Source organism: Takifugu rubripes, chromosome 17, assembly GCF_901000725.2.
Source record: "Takifugu rubripes chromosome 17, fTakRub1.2, whole genome shotgun sequence".
Classification (NCBI taxonomy): Eukaryota; Metazoa; Chordata; class Actinopteri; order Tetraodontiformes; family Tetraodontidae; genus Takifugu; species Takifugu rubripes.
Window position 1 is genome coordinate 2,672,893 of NC_042301.1, and position 22,929 is coordinate 2,695,821.

The 22,929-nt window shown below is 45.4% G+C and overlaps 1 protein-coding gene across 1 annotated transcript; it reads right to left on the bottom strand.

Moving 5' to 3' along the window:
* Positions 1 to 151: 151 nt before the first annotated feature.
* Positions 152 to 16,223, bottom strand: rab11fip4b (RAB11 family interacting protein 4 (class II) b). The gene is made up of 13 exons (XM_003971976.3): positions 15,793 to 16,223; positions 9,480 to 9,730; positions 9,187 to 9,372; positions 6,780 to 6,914; positions 5,486 to 5,521; positions 4,726 to 4,825; positions 4,344 to 4,447; positions 4,118 to 4,258; positions 3,950 to 4,031; positions 3,692 to 3,829; positions 3,389 to 3,547; positions 2,389 to 2,532; positions 152 to 2,048 (listed from the first exon to the last, which is right to left on the bottom strand). Exons 1-13 carry the CDS (start codon positions 15,868 to 15,870, stop codon positions 1,932 to 1,934), a joined length of 1,671 nt encoding a protein of 556 aa, XP_003972025.3. The 5' UTR covers positions 15,871 to 16,223; the 3' UTR covers positions 152 to 1,931.
* Between the last annotated feature and the right edge of the window lie 6,706 nt (positions 16,224 to 22,929).

Here is a 22,929-nt window from a genome sequence, read left to right on the forward strand (position 1 = left end):
ACCGGCGTGCATTTATGGGTCTGAACTGCTCTTTGACCTCTCTGCAGACAAAGTCTTGGATGAACCTACCAGGGCTGAATTACCTCACACAACACTGTGCACAGGAGCACAATAACACTAATAAAACTATTATCAATCATCGGGCGACAAATTGTATTGCTTAATGTGCAGTTTAATTGTTTTAAAACAGAACAGCACAAGCAGCTACAGAGTGAGCAGATTTGTAAAGCGAACCAGGACACAAATCAGCAAGCGTCGTAATATTGCTTAATGCTCGCCGCTGAGTACCGTGTGAGGAAGACAGGTTGCAGCCAGTGTGAAAGTCCAGTTCAAAACAGACCAAAAACTATTCTTTTAAAAAAAGAAAATGCAATTAGGCTTCCCACAACCCGTGTCCGCAGAAATACAGCCTGGACAAAATATTTGCCGCTAACATGGTCTGCCTATCAAACATTGTGCTATTGCGTTCCTCCAAACACACCTACTGTGAGTTAACTCTGCTAACACAGTACAAAATAGATTTCAGAGTATCAAGTCAGAAATACAAATGGTCACTATATTCTTACAACATTTACAGGTCAAGAAATTGTGTCAGACATGGACACAGGCTGTAGCCACATCGGTTCGTAAAACACTCTGAAAAAGGCACAGACAGAGATGAACCATGCAAGAAGAAACAGAACTTGTGTGTGTGTGTGTGTGTGTGTGTGTGCAGAACAGTTTAGTATAAATACAGCCAATTGTAGTTCTTTCTCATCTCCAAGCAACGGCGTCTTGAGGACAGCGCTGACTACCGTACATGTCTATTACAGCATATCATAACCAATTAAAGCTTTTTAAAAAACATTTAATAAGCCTGATTTTCGCCATACAGACATATTAATACCCTGTTGCACATTCATAATATTTACAGTTTGCTGTTGGGCTTCAAAAACAAGATGCCGGTTGAATGAGATGAGATCCGGAAAGTGACTCTCCTGTGCTGAGATGATTCCCGTGAGCATAAAGAGATGTTTCTAGGGTTTTTTTTAATTTCTTTTTTAAAAAGCCATCACATATATTTTACATTCATATCCTTACGTTTCTGTGCAACATTATTGGGTCTATTGCTAGCAACTATTTGTCCAGCAGCCGTGGCAAGAAGACACTCCTGGGATGCCTGGGCTGCTCAATAAAGTGACGCTTCTCACCGGAACAAGCTAAGGGCCACTTTTGGATGACCGACTGACGTCACAGATTTAGTCACAAACTGGGTGGAAGACCTTTTCAAACATCAACAAATATAACAATCTTCACTTTCCACTGTCCACCAGCAACTTTACCAAAGCCCTCCTCTCATTTCCTCTCCTATTTTTTGTGACGGCGCCACCTGACTCTGACTCTTCTCTAGCTTGTCAACATCCTCCATCCCTGGTGTAGAAAAGATGCGGTAGCACCCGAGCGGTCCGCCCTGATGCCACCAAAGGCCAGGTTTACAGCCCGTTTACAGCTCCTCTCTCGATTATATCGTTTCAAATTATTTAATACTGTGACACAGTAGAACTAACATTAGCACGGACATCTTTTCCACGTTTTCTGCGGAGGCATTTGTCCAATGTGCAACGTCAAATGTCATCTCTCAAATGTTTTGATTGTAGTATATTCAGGGGTGGGGAATTCCTCATCACGGTTTTGAGTTGGCTGAAAAGTCCCGTAAATCTGGGACAGAAAAATCTCTCACCTTCAGCTCCCCTCTAAAAGGAAATAATTAAAATAATCCAAAGAGAAGTTGTTCTCCTCTTCTCACAGCAGGGGGCGACACTTGTGCAGGTGTTCCCAAGCCCGGTTTCGCTTCCAACCAGCCGATTCCTGACCTGGTTCTGACGGAACAACTGGAATGATTTTTAGGTCTCCTTAGATGGGGAACAGTCCTCATTCCAGTTGAGCTGCCGCTACTTCTTGATCTCCAGTATGGAGGGATTGTGGTCCAGAATGGACAGGATGATTTTGTCCATGTATTGTCGTAGACGCAGGTTGATTTCTTCCTGCTCCTTCAGGGCTTCCATTAACTGCAACAGCAACGTTTATACATTCAACAAAAGGGTAGAAACGTAATAAATGTCCATATAACTTTGTTTAAGGGCAACAACCTGCGATTAATGACTCTGATCTTATCCCATGAGCTGTAAACCACCATTAAACTTGCTAAAACCTTTTAAATTTTGAAAAATGCTATATGAATTCAAGTCGATTGCAGCTTCTGCTACTGTTTGCCATTGATAGTACTGGATTTGGTTCCTGGTTTTTACCAGACGTGCCCGCTTTATAGGCTTTTTATTGCATCTTTCTGACCCTAAAGCTATTAAAGATGCTACAGAAATGCATTTTTGTTATGCTTTGTTATCTTACCTGGTCTTTGGAGGCGTTGTCTATCTCCGTAGCTAACGACTGAGCCTTGGTCTGCGTCGCAAATAGATTTTTGGCCTCAAACAGACTGAGGCTCAGGATCTGACCGTTGAGCTCATCGTTCTGCTCCCTCAGCTTCTGATTCTCCTAAAAAACACACAACAAAGGTGGGCGTGAGACGTGGGATGACGGTGAGATACCTGGCCAACGCACGAGTGTCAGGAGAGATGGTGGTTGAAGAGCAAGCGAAGAATGGCCTTTAGTCAAGCCTCACTCAGCCCAGCATGTAACAAAAACACTGCACTTTTCAACCCATTCAGTAGCAAACACAGAACCTATTCAGGCAACACCTACAGCACCTAACAAAGGTTATTATGTGTCACAGAACAGACTGCTCCACTTCTCTGCCTGCTGTGTAGCTCTGTCGCTATTTCCGGCGTCTCTCCTGAACCGTTGGGGAGCAAATTGTAGCATTAACCCCAATTTAGTATGAGTTCATGCGTTCCATTGCGATTAATGGTTAATGGGGATGTCAAAGGTCACAAATGTGATTTTACCATCAGAGGCGACGGAGCCGAGTGTGTCCCAGGAATCCAGAAGGTCCTGGGACACACACACACACACACCCACATTCACAGAGGTGCACAGGTGAGTGTAACATACTAATATCCTCAACCTGTAGTGAGCTTCGATTATGTCTATTATTTACTGTGCAACAGGTGCGTCCTGTAGGACTACAAACATGGATCTTGTAGATCTGAAGAACGCAGGTAAGTAAACAATCCTCCGGAGCTGCTGTTGTGAATGTTAGCTAAGCTAGGATAAGTCGAATTCCCCCCTTCTATAGCAAAGACAGCCTGCTCCCTTTGAGAATCCCAGCTGATGTTTCCTTTTAATTGTGTGTTTCAGGTTAATTTGAACCCTTAACCCTGCAGAAAGTAACAGCTCCAGGACTCTACACACATGCTTGAAAAGCGATACTGTCGGATGGTTTCATCGCTACCTGTTTGAGCCTCTTGACTTCATGCTCCAGCTCCACCTCCCTGGTCCTGCTGCTGAAGTCGGACAGTCCTGAGGAGAAGCTCCGACCGCGTCCGGGCCTCTCCGTCTCCAACTTAAACATGTGCAAGTGCTCCAGCTCTCGACGCAGGTCTTCTATCAACTACACAGATGGCAGATGAAGAGCAACAGCGCACTGCCGCGGTGCTCGCAGGCGCGGCGAGGAAACGAAGGGTAAAAACAAATGGTGGACTAGAACAAACAGTGCTCCAACCGCTAGCAAAGAGAACAGAAAAGTCCCTCCCACCTCCTGCATTTCCTCCTTTTCCTTCTGGAACTGCTGCCTGTTCTGTCTCAGTTTGTCCATCATTTTCCTGTAGAGGTCCATCTCATCCTTCAGACGCAGACTTGTGTCCTCCAGCTTGTCCGTCATCCTTTGTTTTTCCTGGTCCCGCACAAGTGCAAAGACAGAGAGGACAGTTTGGCGTATTCCTCTATTCACTCGTTCACTTGGAAGGCACGTCAGAAATATATATTAACACCTCCTATCTTAGCGAGTACATACCTCGTCCAGTTTCTCTGTCTGAGATTTGAGCCGGCACATGTTGTTGGCAAAGTCGCCGTTCTCGTCCTCCAGCTGTTTCACCCTAAAGAGACACGTTGAGGTTCCTTCAGCGTGTGCAGACGCAGGATGCAGATGTTTGTGACACTACTGTTGACTTGTCTGTCTCACCGGTTGGTCAACAGGTCAATCTGCGTGTTCTTGTCTCTCTCCATCTTACTGAAGGCCTCTCGATGTCGTCGTAACTCCTCCAGCAGATTTTGTTCCCCTCGCGTCTCCTGGTCCTTCAGCTGCTCCTCCAGCTCGTGGACCCTGAGATCACAGGATAAACCCGCAAAGGTCGTGAGTCAGAATCGACGCATTTGTGGCGGGAGGAACGGCAGCAGACGCTCGGTACCTGTGCACGAGCTGCGTGTTCTCCTGTTTTAGCTTGGACTTGAGGTCCCCATTCAGCAGAATCTCATTCTCCAGTTCTGCTACTTTCTTCTCCAGAGAGGACACCTGGTAAAACCGGGTCACGAGAACCAAAGACTTAGACATCACTGACCGTAGGCTCCAGAATCGTTTAGAAAAAGGCAGCGATGCTCATTGCTACTTCTAAAAGACCGAATTTTTCAAACCAAGCTGTGGTTCAGCCCGGTCTGAAGTGGCGCCACTCCTGAATGTGCCATTTATCAATTTACTTTGACAGGGTAGCCACAAAGAAAGAGGAAGCCCTATAAATCATTTCCGTAAGCATTTGTTGGCTGCTCACAATAGACCCAGGAACACACGCGCACCTTCTCATTGATGTCGATGTCGCAGGAGTCGATGCTGTCTCTGAAAAGGTCCTCGGTGCTGCCGTTGCTGCTGCTCAGGTTGCTGCTGTGAAGCAGCTGCCTGCTCAGACACACAGAAGCACACAAACACGGTGAAGGATCCCTCCGGGAAAAAGATCCAAGTGAGGATAAGCTGCTGGTTCCTTGTGTGTGTTTGTGTGTGTGTAAAAAATAGAGCCTGTATACAAGACAGGACAGTGCTTTAAACAGTAAAACTACGCATATTAGGTTTATAAATGTCTCAATTGAAGGGAGGTTTTAAGACAAATGAGAGACCACAGATGGGGAAGGACAGTAAAGGACCCTGGGAGACAGAAGCCGGCCTTATATTGAATACGTAGATCAAGTGGGACAGGCCCTTATTACTCTGTCATGATAAGTCAGCGTCCATGTGTGTGAAACTCTTCCACTTGTGGAGGCTTAAGGGTCATGAGGGGAACGCGAGTTCACCCTGTTGGTGTTCAAAATCAAAACAATCGGTCCTGCCACTCAGGCTCCTCGTTGCTGCCTGATGGATTTCAGTCCTTCTAGACTTGAGATAATTAAGCCAGAGTTCAAAGTTCTGGGGGAGCTATAAAGACAATATAATCATATTTGCTTTATGCCTGTTTGCATTTCTGTGTTAATCACCAGAGCAGCCATAGGCTGTCCCCAGAAGCACGTGCACACACCGTGCCGATAAATCTGTGACACTTAGACAGGTGAGGGGGGGTTTACCTACCTTCCAAACGCAGTGCTGGAGATTTTCCTGTTAGGGCTACAAAAGGAAAAAAAGGAAAAAATTACAAACTTTGTTCGAATGAGAGTAACCCTAATATGACCCCGACATGTTAACAGACATTAAGGGATCGTGTTAATTCTCATTTCATAAGCAAAGTGGCAGCCCACATGTACTATTGATGTCGTCATTTTGTGTTTGGGCTTGTTGCTCGATCTCCCAACTACAAAATCTGAGCTGCAGCTATGGTCAAATCGCAAATGTCTGATGTCGCGACACCTAAAAGGCCTCGTTATAATTCCCAAGGACATTGTGACAAAGTCAGAGACAAAAGGAGGGTCTTTATAAGGGGACGCCTTTGACAGATGGAGGCAGAGAAGAATGTGGAGAGCAACGCCGACGTAATAAATAGTTTGAGGAATAAAAATGGCGACTCTTCATTGCAGACATGAGCCAGCCTCTACTCTGGAGGAGGAGGAGGCGGAGGGATACGACGCTCCGCCGTGTTTTTGTTATGATTGCAGTAGAACTTTTGGCCACAAACTTACATACTGCTCCTTTAAACCAACCACCTTTGAATACTGCTGCTGTCACTGGCTTATCTGGACACCGACAACCTGCCTCCTTCATCGTGCCACCTCCTCAGAGTCGTTCCTCTAATTAACGCCACCCATTTTGTTGCTTCTTCTTTTAATTCTTTGTCCTTCCTGATCATTTTTTTTGCAAAGCTCCGATTGGCGGAGCCATGTTGGTTGATAGTTGATGAATGATACGCGCTCAGAAGAGCGTCTCCGTTAAGCATCCTTCGTTTAAACACTTCCTTGTCTGCCCATATGTACACCTGTGTGAGGACACTAATGATCACACAGATTAAGTTTCCAAAAATAGAATCCCTGTTATAATGACTGATGAGGTAAGCGCAGGACTAAGAGTTATATAATCATTAAGTGCTTCGTGTGTGAAGCAGCATTAGGGTGGACCTTGCACTTCTCGGCACCAACATGACACAAGGTAATGTACGTTTTTTTTTTATTACACCTTATCACAATCATTAATAACAAGAAGAGTTTTCAAATGAGCAAAAATGATCATGACCAATCTGGACTGAGGGCACCAGTATTACAAATCCTTTAATACTATACAGTTATTTAATTTAGGTGTTTTCTGGTGGTTTTTTTAAAAAACTTTTGGGCATAAACCCAGTGACAGAACAGCTGAGGCGCTTTGGTGAGGAGCTGGTATAAGATTATTAATAGCACAAAGGCAGGTACATCAGAGCAAGAAAACGGTGTCCTACCTGTTAGCCTTCAGGTTTTTGAGTCGCGCATCCAGGTCATTTAGCAGGTTGACCTTTTTGCTGCACTGAGAACAGTAAACATCCATGAGTTCCTCCATGTTTTGCTGGCGCACCTTTCGAGGGGTCTGGCCCGCACTGTTGGCGAAGGAAAACGGCTGTTACTACGTACAGTTGTTACTGATCTACCCAGGCAAGAAAAGCAGAACGCAGAACCTACTGTAGGCACATAAATGAAGGCCAAAACCCACGGACCAAAGTAACCGCCAATGTGAACAGCTACGGCCAATTCACCTATCACCCACGTGCATGTCTTTGGTACCAGAACACCCAAAGACAGCATCTTGCTGCGTGTAAAACCAATAAAGGCCACAATCACTCTCAGGGTTTGAAATGGAGGGGGGGAAGCCTCATTAATGTCACTAAATAACATTTTTTGTCACAACTTTACATCGGTGAGCACTCAAATCCCTTTTCATGCTGAAGCACTCAGGATACATTTACATTTTTTATTATTCCCAATTCATTTTAGTGAGTTTTATCCGTTTGTTATGCATGCGGAGCACATTAAGAACTATTACCAGGCCATCAGCCAGGAGTCTCAAACCCATTAAGCGCAGGCTTAGACCTTCAGAAATAAGACGCACAATGAGACCTTGTAAAAAAAACCAAACAGGTTTCTGTTCAACAGCATGAACCCAGATCACAGTTTCAACTGTTTTAGGCATTAGTCATTTCGCAATCCATACAATCCATACAACAAGACATTTAAGAACAAATGAGAAACAAAGTGGTTGAAATCCATCAGTCTGGAAAGGGTCACCAAGCCATTTGTGAGGCTCTGGGACTCCAGAGAACCACATTCAGAACCATTATCCACAAATGGAGAGAAATGGGAGCAGTGGGAATCGTCCCAGGAGCACGCGGTCTACCGAAATCCATCCAGGGGGTCATAAATGAACTGGGAATAATAGAATAACCCCTGAACAACTGCACTTGCCTCACCTGAGGTCAGTGTTCATGAATCAACAATAAGGAGGAGACTGGGCAGGAGGGGCATTATGGGAGAGTTCCAAGCCAAAAACCTCTGCTGATCAAAAAGAACATGCTTTTTGGTGATTAGCTCCCGGTTCGCATTTGCCAAGAAAATACTCGTTGATGTCAAGACTTCTGGGTAAATATTCTGCGCTTTCACACATAACAAGGACCGCAAGTTTGGATTTCCTTTCCATTAATAAAACGATCATTTAAAACTGTAATAACTGCGTCTGGTATTAAAGATTGAGTCATTGAACCATTTAAGTGTGGTAATCATGGAAAAGGCAAAAATCCCAAAGGGTTCAGATGCACCAAATGTTTGTGTCTGGGCCTGGAGGACATGGATAAAGACAAGAAGGACGACGATGCAAAGAACCAAAGAATCAAATCAAAGCTAACGCTGTTGTGATGTGGTAACAGGTTTGTCTGAGCTGAAGTAGGTTATCATTACACAACAGGTAATAAACAGTCATCAGCACCTTTGCTTATTACTGGCAGCTTTGTTTTTCTGACTGGGAAAAAAAAGAAAATGCCTTCCTAAGAACCAAAAACCACGAGGACAAAGTAAAATACCAGGGCTGCAACATAATATTCCAGAGCAGCTCTGAATGAATTGCACTGGAAGAAAGCATCCAGGTGGTGGTGGGTACCACTCAGGAGAGGAATGGTCCTTCAGAATGACATGAATGAGATCACTGATAAGCACAATACTGGCTAACACCCCCCACCCCCCCTAAAGAATGCAAAATATGAATGTAACGATCAAATAAATGTTGCTTCTGGTGAGGAGAGGAAGAGCAAATGTTGGTCACAGGAGTTCCACGGGAGATGATTTGATAATGTCAGAGTGAGTGTGCTCATCAAAGATGCCAGCATTTGCTCAGCCAGCCGGAGGAAACGACGGAACGAGAGGCCCAAACGTGAACTGGAAGTCCAAAAATTCACTCCTTCCTCACCCCGATTATAATCCAACCGGGGGTGAGTCAGCGAGTCTATTTGTGGACAGATTTTATTTTTCAGAGCTTCAATGCTGCCACCAGTTGGAGAGAAAAGAGCTGCTCGGTGCGGATACACAGATGGCCAGAAAGTTAGGAGGAAAATCGAACACAATAAGAATAAAGTAAAGTATTACAAGTTTATTTGTGTTTAGAAGTTAGATGCTAACAAACTAATAATGCATATTTGATTCTCCACTTTAGAGTGGAACTTTAAATAGCAGAAATTACTGTTAATGAATGCACAAGTAAGAAACTTTGTGTATTTGCAAAGTAAAAGGCAAAAGTTTTATCTTACTAATCAAAATGATGTGGATTTAAAGGATGTGCGGTGATATAAAACAGCTAGTTTACTAATAACGCTCCTAATAAGTCACCTTGAGGGAACAGAGGAGCCGAGGTCTGAATAACCGTTGGTACGAGTCTCGTCGTCGGGGCAAGGGCTGCTGGGAATGTAGTCCGGTTCCTCGCCTTCTCCGTAGTCCTCAAATTGCTCCTCGTTCAGAGAAGCTGAAGAACGTGTTGACAGGTCAGAGGTCACCGAGATGCTGGTCTGAGGACACCTAAGAGGAAAAAAGTGGAAGGGGCTGCTGTGATCCCGAAAAACAGAGCAAATGCTGAGGGAAGGAAGATTCTGAGATGATGAATCAGACGCTGGGGCGGGACTTACTTCTCCACGGGAAAAAATAGATCCCCGAGTGCGTCGTCCTTGTCTCCTGGTCTGATCAGGCTGTCGGAGGTGTCTGACCCTTGGGTGCTTCCCACCGCGCTGTCTCGGTCCGATTCTCTTTCCCTGCCCTCGTCTGACACCTCCCGTTCTAAATCCTCCACCTCTACCGATAACAGCTGACACTCAGGGACAGGGTCAGGATGGGACCGCGTGCACATGATGACCGGGTAAACCGCCTCCCCCTCGCCACCCTGGACAACAGTTGAGTGACACATCAATTTAAATGTAAATAAAAAATATCCAGTTTTATAGAGAAAAGCATGTCATGTCAGAAAATGTTTTCATATAAGTTGAAATGCTTCAGAAGGTATCATGATTAAATATAATAGAACAAAAAGAACCAAAAAAAAGTAAAGATTAATTACAGGTTGATATTGAATGAATTCCTTCACAGTGGGAAGGGCCTTCAGAGACCCATGGGAGTCTGCAGGCTAGGTGAAAGGGCAATAGGTCATAGGTCACAGGTCCTATTCAATTGTCACGTGACCCACAGCATTTGAGGAAAGTAGGAATTATCTCAGTATGGCCGGAGCTGCAGAGGGTAACAGAAAAGTGACAAAAAGAAAGGGGGCAAAAATGGCTCAGTAGGTTCTGACCCACCTAAAAGTAGGTCCCAATTAAGGGAACTAATCATATTTCTCCTAATGTTTTCCCCTCGCTCTTTGAGACGACATTGAGACAAATGTTGCATGTTTGTGCTGATTCGACGTTTTTTTTGTCTCATGGGGACGCCACAATAACCCGTGTGTGCTGCTGAATGCTTCCTCTGTCCTGCAGCACCTGGCCTAATACCGCCCCTTCCAGGTCCTCTCGTCTACAGCACCATCCATCACCACTGAACCCCACGCATGAAATTGATTGATGACATGGGAAAGCGAGAAAAGCAGGAAAGTTCAGGAATGGAAGCAAAGGAGCCACACCTGGCATTCAAAATGAATCAATTCAGCCCCAGAAACCTCTTAGAATAAAGCTAAACGTCTGCATTTTGATCACATTTAATCTTTTTTTTTCTGTATTACAAGTAAGAACAATCGTAAAGACCTGCAACACTCTCCCCCATTTGATGGGAAACAGTGGAGACACGCAGAAAAAATTCAAAGAAAAGTTTAAAAAATACTAGAAACCAGCCAAACAACCCAGACGAAGCTTCAGAAAGCTGATTGAAGCAACTGTGAAGCAACATCCTTCCTAAAACCTTAGTAATGTCCTCAGACCTTCAGCTGGGCCTAGTTGGAGGTTTACGCAATATGAATGATGAGCTTGATCGCTGCCTGTTGACACAGTCCTGAATGTGCTCACAGCAGGAAGATGTGAGCTGTTACAGCACAGCATTTGTCTTATTTCCTCCGATTATAGTCAAATCCTCAACACTTCGACATGCAAATCCATCTTAGACGAGTCAAACTGGATTCATGACTTCATTCCTTTAAATCCACCTGAAACATTACAGGTGAAACCGTAACAACTATTGGTTTGTAGGACGAGTTGAAATGTTCATTAATCCTACCTGAATAAGGCACAACTATCCGTTCCCTACGAGAGTAGCAAAGTTAATTATTGGCCAATTATTAGTCATTCGTGTCAACGAGTCAAACCCACAGACTTATGACCACAGATGATAGTTTCTGCAAAGTGGATTATCAACAAAGACAGGCTTTAGAGAAGGTTTGCTTCCTGTTTTCAGGCCAACGGGAACGTAAATGTTTCCTAACTCAGGAGGTTAAAACCCCACAACCAAGAGTGGTTGCTGGTTTTGACAGCTGAGATGCAATAATCAATCACACACACACACACACACACAAAGGCAGTGACATAATGTAACTAGCAAAGTGCTCAGCGTGCACGCCTCTGCAGCTCATTTCTCCACATATTGCGACTTACACCCAAACTAACACTCCAATAGCTACGTTGAGGGCTGTCTGCCACCTTTTATTGCTCGTCTTGGATTCCAGGCTGAGCCTCGATGAAAGGGCCACTGATTGAGGTGGCAGATTATGGGCTGGGATTCTGTTTCAAGAATCAAGGTACTTGGGGACGGAGCTCTGAGATGTTAACCAGTACAAGTAGGGTAAGAAATACAGGGAGTAATAATACAACGTTACGTAACGTAGTAGGTTATTGTCAAAGCTTTGATCATCTTCATATGCTGAAAATGGCCCCATCATGCAGTTCAAAACCTGTCTGGAACCAGAACATAATCCAGACTATCGCCCATCTCCATGTTCCTTGTCTCATTATCAGCATTTCTTGAAAATTCAATTAAAATGAGTTAATAACTTTGAGTTATTTTGCTAAAAGACAAACACCGGCTGTCACAGCGATAATTAGTGACTGAAAGGCCAATTTAGCTCAGAGGTGTGTTTAATGAAATACTTTAAATTTTTGTGAAGTGGAAGAGCAACACCTGCACTCTGTCGTCTTCTTTCAAATTCAATCAAAACTTCAGATCTCAGAAGGTTTCTTTCTGATACCGAATCAGATCAAATAGTTTAAAAATGTCCTAAATGGTTGAAAACGCTGCGTAAATTAAGAAGGATGGGCCTCTAAAAGGCTTTAAACAGCTTTGTGGTTTGCCGTGTTTGCAAACTGAGTAGAACATGATGACACAATGAGACAATTTGCTGCTCCTGTTGGGCAAAACAAGTGACAAAATGAAGACGGAGGGTCTGCAGCGATCCATTATGATGGAGCATTTATTTAATATAAATCAGCTGTAAATGGGGCTGGAGGAGGTCTGGCCCATGTCCTCCCAACTGACTCGTGTTATTCCTAATTATGATTTTGCTCTGTTTGTGGGGGGGGGGGGGGGGGGGGTTACATTTAAAAAAGAGGAAATGAGGGTTAAAAATCAGAGGGGAAGATGAAGCGTCTAAGATGAACTGTTTAACATCCAGCGATATTTCATCCTCTCTCTCTCTTTACCATTCCTCTAAGCCCTGAGCTGTCTTGAATGTCCCCGCCGCAAAAATATCTACAGGGGAGTCTCAGGCGCACCGGGAAAAAAAGGCGGGAAGGCACAAGACACAAGAGCTAATCACCAATTATCAAATCTGTTATTTTGTGAGCAAATGATTGGTTCATTACAGCTTGGAATGTTGTGATTGGCTACCGTTTCAAAGCTAAAAATAACTGCCTACATTTGCTGATTAGCTCCTATACTGTGAAAGCACACACACACACACACACACGCACACACACGCACACACACACACATGCACACACACACACACACACACACACACACACACACACACACACACACACACACACACACACACACACACACAGAGTACGTCAGGCATCTGTCATGTCTGGAACATTATTACTCAGCTTCCGTGATAAGCAGTGTTTGTCCCACGTGTGCACAAATCTCACCCATGTAACCCAAAGAGGAAATACTGAGTCATACTCAACATTTTCTTAAGCCGGTGAGGAAACAGTGTAACAAACAGAGAAACTCTGAGACAGACAAACACCTGAGAGTGTAAAGCTCCTTTTTGTGTCTGCTCATTCATGAGCATGAAAGGGTTGGTAGAGCACCAAAACCAGGACGTTTGAGGAGTCTCTCTCGCTCTTGCACGCGAACACACACACACACACACACACACACACACACACGTAAGGGCGTTTGTCAATGTGTTGTCCTCACAAATCCAGTAATACACGCACACGCACACACACACACACACATTTTTCACTTCTTGGTCTCAAGGGTAACAGGTAGCTCCTTGGATTACTAGGAATGCTGTGGAGGACAGAGGACATTGTCGGGAGTAAATGGAGCTCCACACTCGGGAATGTGTGGAGGAATTCTCAGGTGTACCGGGTTTTCACGCGCGAAGGAGCTAAAATAAGATTTCAAAACGAGTTCACCGCGAGTTTCATCAGGTGGGTACCTAAACCACTGACAAATGTGTCCTAGCAAACGCTTCCACACAAAATGGACGTTTTTTGTGTGGGTGAGCGAGTGCGTGTGGGTGGGTGTGTAAAGAGGGACCGGTAAACAAGGAGAACTTGAAATACATCCCGTCATTATGAGTAATTCAATATCTTTCACTTCACCTAACAAATGTGTCTGTGGCGGTTTGGTTTATAACTTCATAGCCGGAGAAGGCGGATTCTTCGGCCTAAATGATGCAGTGATAGTGCTGCAGCTCGGGCGTGAAAAACATGAAAAGAAACATGGTGTTACAGTGTTAGAGCAGCACTTTCATTCTCTCCGCGCGTGGTGACAGTTCTTCAGAGAGAGAAAAAGCAGGCAAAAGAACAACAACAGCAGAAAACCCAGCCCTTGGCCTCAGGAATCCTCTCACAGCGAGTATGGGAATAATTTAAGCTGTCATGCTCGCGTGCTGATGGGGGACAAGTCACGTCTCAGTGGTGGTGACGGCGTGCTTGAGCCAAGCAGCTCCAGCATCAAAGCGACAGGGTGGAGCAGCACTGACAAACGTCCCTCACGTTGGACCTCTCGCTGTGTTTCAGTGTTCCCATCTCTTACCCAGTCAGTTTGAGTTCTGTCTGCTCTACTCAAACACGCACAGTGACAGCAGCAGTTCCTGTTGCCCCGGTCTGTCGCTCGGGGGCATTTTACTGTGCCATTAGGGTAACGGCGGCCCCCTCAGCAGGAGGTTAGGGCCCTTTCTCTTCTCTCCAATGTGCAAAAGCAGATTAAGAAAGACCTGCAAGAGCTGACAAAGCACCTGTGGACACTGTGGAGTAAAGAACCAACAATAAATGTTTGTTTTGGTCTTCATTCTAGTGTCATGGTGACAGGAAATTACAAGAAGAGAGTCACTGTCTGTTTCAAACGCTGCAGATTAGCATCCATTCATCCAGTAGCAGCTTAGCCTCGCACGCTAATCTAGTTATTCTAGTCCCAGTGTACACAACGCACAATGTCAGTCACACTTGGTTTAATCTTGGTTGAAGCACCAAAACCAAAATATTATTGTCAAAACACAGGTGTACATGAACACACCATTAAAGTCGCCTGGGTGGACACAAAAACTCTTCTAGGAATGTTTAGAGCCGCGCACAATAAATGGTAGACTTCCTGTTTGACTCAAGAGAAAATCTCATTATGCAACGTCCAGTCACAGCCCAGGAGTATTCAAAATGACTAGCGAGCCCGACATGTCTCGATCCTCACAATACACATAAATCTCACCACAGCGGCGCTGTTTTTAAGGGCGCTGAGCAAATAGCTGGTTAAAGAAAAGGCACATCAACCAACGGTTGTGCCACGTGCTGTTGCAACTGTAGTAATTCGGACAATTCTTGGGTGTTGATGACCCACTAAAGATAAGACCGCAAACATTACAGTAATACCAGCGGTTGGCGTTGCACCTTAATATAATAATATAAGAATTCCAGATTTCAAACTGGAAATGAGGTCTTTCTGTGTGAGCATGTTCTCATGTCTGTGTGAGCTTTTCTGTCCAAAACCATGTGCATCAGGTCTACTGACGACTCTAAACTGCACTAAACGTAAGCAAATGGTGTGTGTGTGTGTGTGTGTAAGAGAAAGAGAAAGACCTGTGATGGATGTGAAAGAGGAATCATGCCCTTCAACAACAATCATAAAGGAACCTGCAGTCTTGCTATAGTCCCCCTCCGACTAACTCACCTTGGTATGTGGGAAATAGTTAACATATCATTTTGTTAAATTTTGTTGCCTCTATCACATTTTATCACCGCGTCAAACACTTGTGTTTAAGGTCACATGCTCAAATACTGACATCTACAGGGTTAGCTAGCATGAACTGTCCTTTCCAGGACAAACTGGATCTTGTCATGTGCTCTGCACATAATTCTGCGCACTCCTTCCTCCTCCCAGTCTGCCATCACCACCCCTTCCTGCTACCCTGATTTCCAATCCATCCCATCATTATCGGAGGGATGCTGGAGCACGCCGGGGCTGGAGGCAGAGAGAGGCGGAAGAGCGGTGATGTGGCACAGACCCTAGCATCTGTGCCAGGAAAGCGGCGAGGCAGGGTCAAATATATGCAGCACACATTCAAACACAAACCAGGGGAGGGGAGGGGGGCACAAAAGGCTGTGCCCTGTCACTGACCTGCCCCCCACCACCCCAACTCAGTCTTCCCTCTTCAGTAAAAGCCCATCTCTGCTGCCATTAAAGCTTCATGTGTCTACGCTGCACTTTTTTTTTTCCTGTTTTGCTCCCATTCTGTCAAGTGCTCTTTCATCAACCCCATTTTCCGGCTGGGTGGGTGGGTGCAGTCTGCTGGCTTACCCTGTTTATTAGCGAGGGGAGTCCATGGTCAGAAGTCCCCCTCTGTTCACCAGCCCAACCGTCAGCCGCTGAAGTCATCCACGGGGACTGCGGGGTCTGCACCACGCACACAAGCACACGCGCAGAACTCACACACAGGTGTTCCCCTCAGCAGCGAGAGGATGAGGAAGCCCAGGAGGTTCCGAAGAGAGAGCGGCTGTTAGCGGCGCAATTTAAACACAGACAGCGCAGAGCAGCGGTGCAGGATGGATCGCTCATTCTAAAACCGCTCTTTCTGACCTGATCTCCATCTGAACAGACTCCCTTTATCCCTATTGCTAACACAAACAAGCACAGACTCCGGACCTCACACTTTGTTCCCTCTCATGGTCGCCGGCTCCCTGGCTGAGACGCATTCACGCACTACGAGCCCGGATCAGGCAACAGTTGTTGAATTCATGGCCCCGCCCCCTCCGCCTTACACCCTCCTTTTTTCTGGTTGGTCGCGTAGCAACTGGCTTCGGTGGGCGTGGCTTGCTCGAGTCCTCACATTGCTGCACACTCTGCACCCTTTTGCCTCCCACTCAGGCTATATTTGCATACCAAGTCCTGCCTGCCTCTGCTGTGGAAGAGGCCAGAGCCTGTGTGGGCCACCGAAGGGGGGTGCGACGGGTGGGGGGGTGCGACGGGTGGGAGGGTGGGTAACAACTGCCACTTGAACTGAAACTGTTCCGCTTTGGTGATGCAGCAGAATTTACAAGGTGGGTGAATTAAAGACAAAACTGTGGAGTGACGAGGGAGGTGACAGTATTCAAGAGTTGAATGTGTGTAGAACATGATTACATGCATTCTGCGTCTCCAAACTCTTGTAATTTGATTACGTCCCTAATCACGTGACTCATCATTTCTTTATAAATACAACATCAACCATTGAATCTGAAATTAATTAAGGTGGATTAAGCAGACATAAACAAAAGGCAAGGACCCTGAACAGTTGAGCAAGAAAAAGCTTTTGATGCAATAATTAATTTTCCTAAAGCAATCCAATTAAGATCCAATACTCAGAATAGATTTGCATGTTAAATCAGACTTGAAGGTGAAGAGGAGGACAATGTGGACCTTATCATGATGTAATGTTATGTTAAGTCCTTCGCACAAAATCAGATTTTAAGTCCAAGCAAAAATGGAGCTCAAATAAAAATTAGATCAATAATTCTAACACAAGTAGCCAGAATTTACCTTGGAAATTATAGGGTGGCTGATTTTTTTTCTGCTTTAAGAACAAATAAGATCTCCATTTCGAATGTTGTTTCGGAAGAAAAGGTCAGAAAAATGTTGCCTTTAATGTGTGTCTGGATGTAATTGTTATAAAATTATTAAAATGAAGTACTTTTCACTTTTATGATTAATTGTATAGTTTGAAGAATGTAAGCAGTGTTATTAGCTACAGGCTATTTCTGCACATTGATTTCTACCCAATATAACCTGTCACTGTAACCAACTATCCTCTCATTTGATTCAAACATGGAAGCCTTATCTCGCTGACGGGTGCAGGGAACTGCAGAGGCGAGAGAAATGAGGACGAATGGGGGCTTAATCATTTAAACAGCGGGCAAAGTAAAACTAATTGGGTGGAAAGGCATGCACCCTTAATACCCTCCCCTTTCCCTCCACCCGTCTTGCTTTTTTTGCTCTTTCTTGCAGCAGTTTAACCAATGGCTGTTGGTTATTTGTTTAGGTGCAATTTGTTAGCGGCCTGGCCCCTTTCCTCCCTTTCAAAGAAGTCATTTATGATTCTTTTCATGTTTGCCTCAATCGTGGTGCAGCATATTTATGGGGCACAGGCCCGTTTTCACTACGTGCTAGTTAAAATACAGATGAAATAATATTAAATTATGTCAGCACTTGTGATTGGTCCGCATAAAATGCCTTTGTAAGTGGAAAAAGAGTTAAATTCTCGACTGTTTACTGGCTTTGGCAACGCCCAAACTGCTCAAGGGGGTGTACGACTGTAGGTCACACTTCAAAGCTCAGTCAGGTGATTCCAGAGGAAGACCACGTACAGGCCACGACTGTCCCACACCACGGGCTGAGAAGAAGACTGTAATCAACGCGGCGTTCCAGAGTCCAGCCGACGGAGCTCTGTGGGGATTCCGAACCAGCTGCTGGGGTTCGCAATGCAGCAAGACGAATTACAGTACGCACGAGGGAGGGGGGGCGGATAAGTTGACCTAAACAGAGGCGCCATTGGAGCAAATCAGGTAAATCATGCCTGTCAGGAAAAGAAAGAGGAGGATCAAGAGAACATGAGCAGGAGGAATTCACCTCAAGACGTGGAGATAGTGAATATTCATACCCTCCTGGATAGTTGATTCGCTACACGGACAGATTACTAATCACATGCACTGAGAGATTTGACTGATAAGTAATCAGTGCAACAAAGGTTCGGAATGTCCTAATAGGGAATGGTATGTTCTGTAATAGGATAGGCTTCTCATAGGATCATGAGAATGCCGTGCATGTAACACTCATTGACATATTTTAACAGGCCTTTTTCAACCGAGTCAAATGTGTCTCGGCGAACGAGCCCCCGTCGATCACGTTAGAACAGGCCCGTCGGGAAGCCGGTGACAACTGGATCAAAGATGACAACGCTGCCAAGTTGTTCAAAAGGTGAGAGGCAGGTTGGAGCTCAGGTCGTCCAACGAGGTTGATAGTACAATGGCGGTTGACGCCGAGGTTCACACGTCGCCCACATTTTAATATCCTTTTTCTGGAGGGGGCTCCTGTCCTGTTCTGGCTCCCCGTGAAGACGTGACAGTCTAATAGCGATTCGTTAATGGCACACCTCTCCAGGGAGAAGGCTGGGATCGACCATCTGGACGCTACCGAATCACTGCTGAGGAAAAACACGTAACAGCTGGAAGCAGCTGTTCAGCAGCTCTTTATTCAGCTCCGAGGGGATGGTTGCCACATACCAGCTAAAGCAACTTTCATTTCCCTGCAACACAACTTTAGTAGGAAGAAGAACAGACACTTTAAGCAACACCTGCTTTGCAGAGTAGCCTCAAATTACTCATTCCTTCCAAAAATGCAGTGTCAAGAACTCCAGCGCTGTGTAACATGGGATGGCCTTTTCTCAAAAATGGGCAGCACGTGGCTCCCATCCAAATTATACCAGCACCATTGTGGTTTAAAGACACCTGGGGGGGGGGGCGACGGGTGAAGCCGTTAACGCTTACAGCGTGAGGACTTCGTCCTCTTGCTCACAGTTATTGTTTATGAGAGAAACATCTGCTGGAACACGACCGACCTTTACAGCAGTACTGTCGCCCTGACGCGGAGATAACAGGTGAAACTCGGGTGACTCTGACTTGCATAGATAAGCCACATGATCTCCTCACAGCTTCGGTGTTAACATGATAGCGGAAGCTGAAAAAGAATAACCGAATGTGACTGTTGATTGTAACTGGGGGCACAGTCCTGCTCAAGGTTTCTGCCTGTTTGAGGGGAGTTTTTCCTGCTTGGATGCGGGTCTGGCTCAGCCTTGAGACAACCTTGATGCTTTGTAAATAAAGTGAAAATTAATTGAACAACAAGGAAGAAGAATGATAAAGTGAAAGAGAGAGAGAGAGAGAGAGAAAGGAAATCAATAAAACAATGAGAATGGGGAAACCAAATGAGGAAGCATGACAAGGTTAAATAAAGCTGATTTGGGGCTGTTACAAGCAGTTTAGTTTATCAGCAGTGAGAGGACGAAGATACAGCACACACACACACACACACACACACACACACACACACACACACACACACACACAAACCTAACAAAATAATAATTATGAATTACAAGAGTCAGTTGGATAGAAGAAGATGGGCCAGACCTCCAGCAGCCCCAGTCAGCAGAGAGCCAGGGGAGAAGGACACAGACCAAAATGATTTCCTGTCTGCAGCGCTGCCATGCATACACACACACACACACACACACACACACACACACACACACACACACACACATGCATAGACAAACATTCTATCGGCATTAGTGAAATGAGTTATACTGTATCTATGATACACGACCTGGGTGCTCACAGCTTGAACAATACCAGCTGTGTGGTTTCGAGCGCAGCCAAAGATGAACACACACTTCTATGTTCGGCTGGGTTCTCCGCTTCCTTCCTCACAGTTGTGTCATATCGCACATTGCTCGCTGCGTTGCATGTAAAGTTGAGGCAACCTTTCAAGATAGGGAAGCTGCTTGGAAGCGAACACTTCAAACAGAAACGTCACTTTTTGTTCAACATCGTGGGTTCAAACGGCGCGTCCAGGATTTCGGACCTGTCTCCGGGCAGAAATGCTCCCAGATTGAGCAAAGCCATCACTGCAGGTCACCATAGACACGCTTTAATGAGCCGTGCTAGGATACTGGTAACCTGCCTTCTGAAGGTGACTCAAGGACCCTCCCAAACAACCCTCCCCATTCTGTGGCTGGTGGCCGATAAGCTTCAGCTGTGCTCTAAACTTTGTGTTTGCCTCTTCCTGTGCACATGAGAGGACGCAATGTCACCTTCTGTGTCCAGGTACGACACGTGCAGGAACACATGCGTTCAAGAGGTTGGTCTTTGTCCTAATACAAACAGACCAGAAGCACAGCAAAATACACACATGAACCGCACACAAAGTCAAAACAAAAGTCGTTTGAACTTCCAGATCTGAAGAGGAACAGCAGAGAACCACAGCTTCCTCTTTGACAGGACTGCATTGGTTGCAGCTTCGACAATAGTCCCTTGATCCTTAAAAGGTCATAATCGCTTAAATTATAATGAATCATTCGCAATAGTTGACCTTATTCAATTCTTCAAAATACGAGACACATGCATGAAAGGCGACCCAAATAAATGCAAATACACACACAGGAAACAGAGATAGAGAGGAAGGGAGGTAAAAGTAAGAAGGAGAGCGGGAGGAATGTCCCAGGATGAACCAGTGATGTTTGGGTTCATTAGCAGTCCGGCGGCGTCGGCCTACAGTTACAGCGTTATGGCGTCCTCTCTTGTCCTTCAGCGCCATTGGCGGAACTCTGCTGGCCCTTGTTTCTGTTCCAGAATTTGTGCGTAGGGTTGTTTGCATGTGTGCAGCAGTCTTTTAAAACTTTAATTAACCGGCTAAGCCAAAGATGTCGGTGCCAAAACCTGAGGAGGGGGTGGGCTGCTCTCTTCTGCCCATCCAAATGAAATCAATGACGAACGCATCTTTTTTCTGCTCTCTTCCTCGAGCAGGTCTTGGTAAACCCTCATCGCTCCTCGTGTCTTTCACAGAGGAAGACAAACACCCACACGAGAATAAGATGGGTTAGGAGTGGACCAGTAGAACACCCTCAGACCGGGTCAAATGCAGCGAGATCCTTCAGAAACATCTGCTCCAGCAGAAGGTTTTAAAGTTCACACATTTCACTACAATACGGCCTCATCACCTCGTTAGCAGACAAAAGGCCACGCGTCTTTAATCAGAAGAGAACTGGCCGATGGAAACGACAGCCTGGCGGAACGTGCTGCTCCTTCCCATCCTCGCTGATGAGTCGCGATGTGGCAGCGCGGATCGCGAGGTTTCTGTGGCTGTCGACGCCGCTATCGCTCAACTTCCGCTTTCCCAGTGGCCAGAAATTGAATCCGATCCTTCCTTGTTGGTTCACGGTTCCTCATGGCGCCGCGCTGCGTCGAATCCCTCACCGTGCACGTACTGCAACATGTTCTTAACAGTGCAGTCTTATTTTACTGTAAATATGTGATGTTTGTGTCTCCTCTCTGTCCTTCCCCTCCTCCTCTACTCATTTGTCCATCATTAGAAGGGTCTCCATGCATGAGCCTGGTTCTGCTCAAGGTTTCCACCTGTTAGAAGGTAGATTTGACCTTCCAGCTCATTATTAGTTATTCAGTCCTGCTGTATGAGCTGGTTCTGTATCTTTGTTGATGCTGTCATGAGGAAGTGCTCAGCTACAGTCTGCAGCGCTGCTCGGAAGAGCGACCTCCCCATCTTGCTCGCAGGCGATGGTAAACAAACGTGCCCTTTGTACTCTTTTATCTGTGCTTCAACTTTCTTTTCCTCGCCGCTCTGCGACCTCGCCGCTTTCTGCAGCGGCTGGCAAAGCAAATCCCCCACAACTCAACTGGCAAGTGGAAGGAAGGAGAGGGGAGAAGATGGAAATGAGGAGCACAAGAGGATTATGCAGAGCGGCACCGGCGTGCTGAGGATTGCTAAGTAATGCATCAGAAGCTGTGCACTCAAATATGTTCAAGATGAAAAAGAAAGGTGTCCTAAGACAGAGCTCCTCTGTAGCCGAGCAATGCGTGATAATAAACACGGCATGAAGAAACGGAGCAAAAATAAGCAGGAGCGGAGTCAAACACAGTCGTAAAATGTGGTGATAAGGATAAAAGACTTTGTGTGTTCAAGGGAAAGGAAAATCCAGGAAAAAAAGGTAGATTATTGATTGTTTTACTGCAGCAGAAATGCAAATCTGGATGGACGGAGTGTTCATACAACCCTCTGCTGGTGCTGGATGAAAGACGGGCGCATTAATGGAGAATCAAATCAACTTAAAACAAAGTCCCTAAAATCCCCGGCTGGATCTTATTGATGCATCCGTCCTTCCATCGCTGCTTTGATTATTATTCTCAGAAAAGCCCCACAATGACAACACAGCAAACGGCAAAGTGACTCAACACCAGTCACTAACAACATGGATGTGAATCAGTGTTAAACCTCACCACTGTATACTTGATCCCACTCTGGCTTTACACTTTACTCTGCTGGTTGTATCTAGGTCACACACATAATATTCAACAAATACACACTGCTAATAATCCAAATAATCTATATGGTAACCCAAACCAACTTAACCTGATGCATGAATGAGCTGTAATTACAGTTATGTTATGAAACCCTGATGTTTTTGTTTGAAGGGATCACATGACCAGATTCCAGCACAGTCCAAATCACGCTTACCTTACACACACCTCTTTTCGTAGCAGGACATGTTAACGTTAGGTCACAGAGGCTCCTCGTTTCAGAGGAAAACGGTGATGGTTTGCAAGTGTTTGGAAGACACAATGGGCAGCGGGTGTATTGCATTTCAATGGTGTGAATATTTCAAGAGCG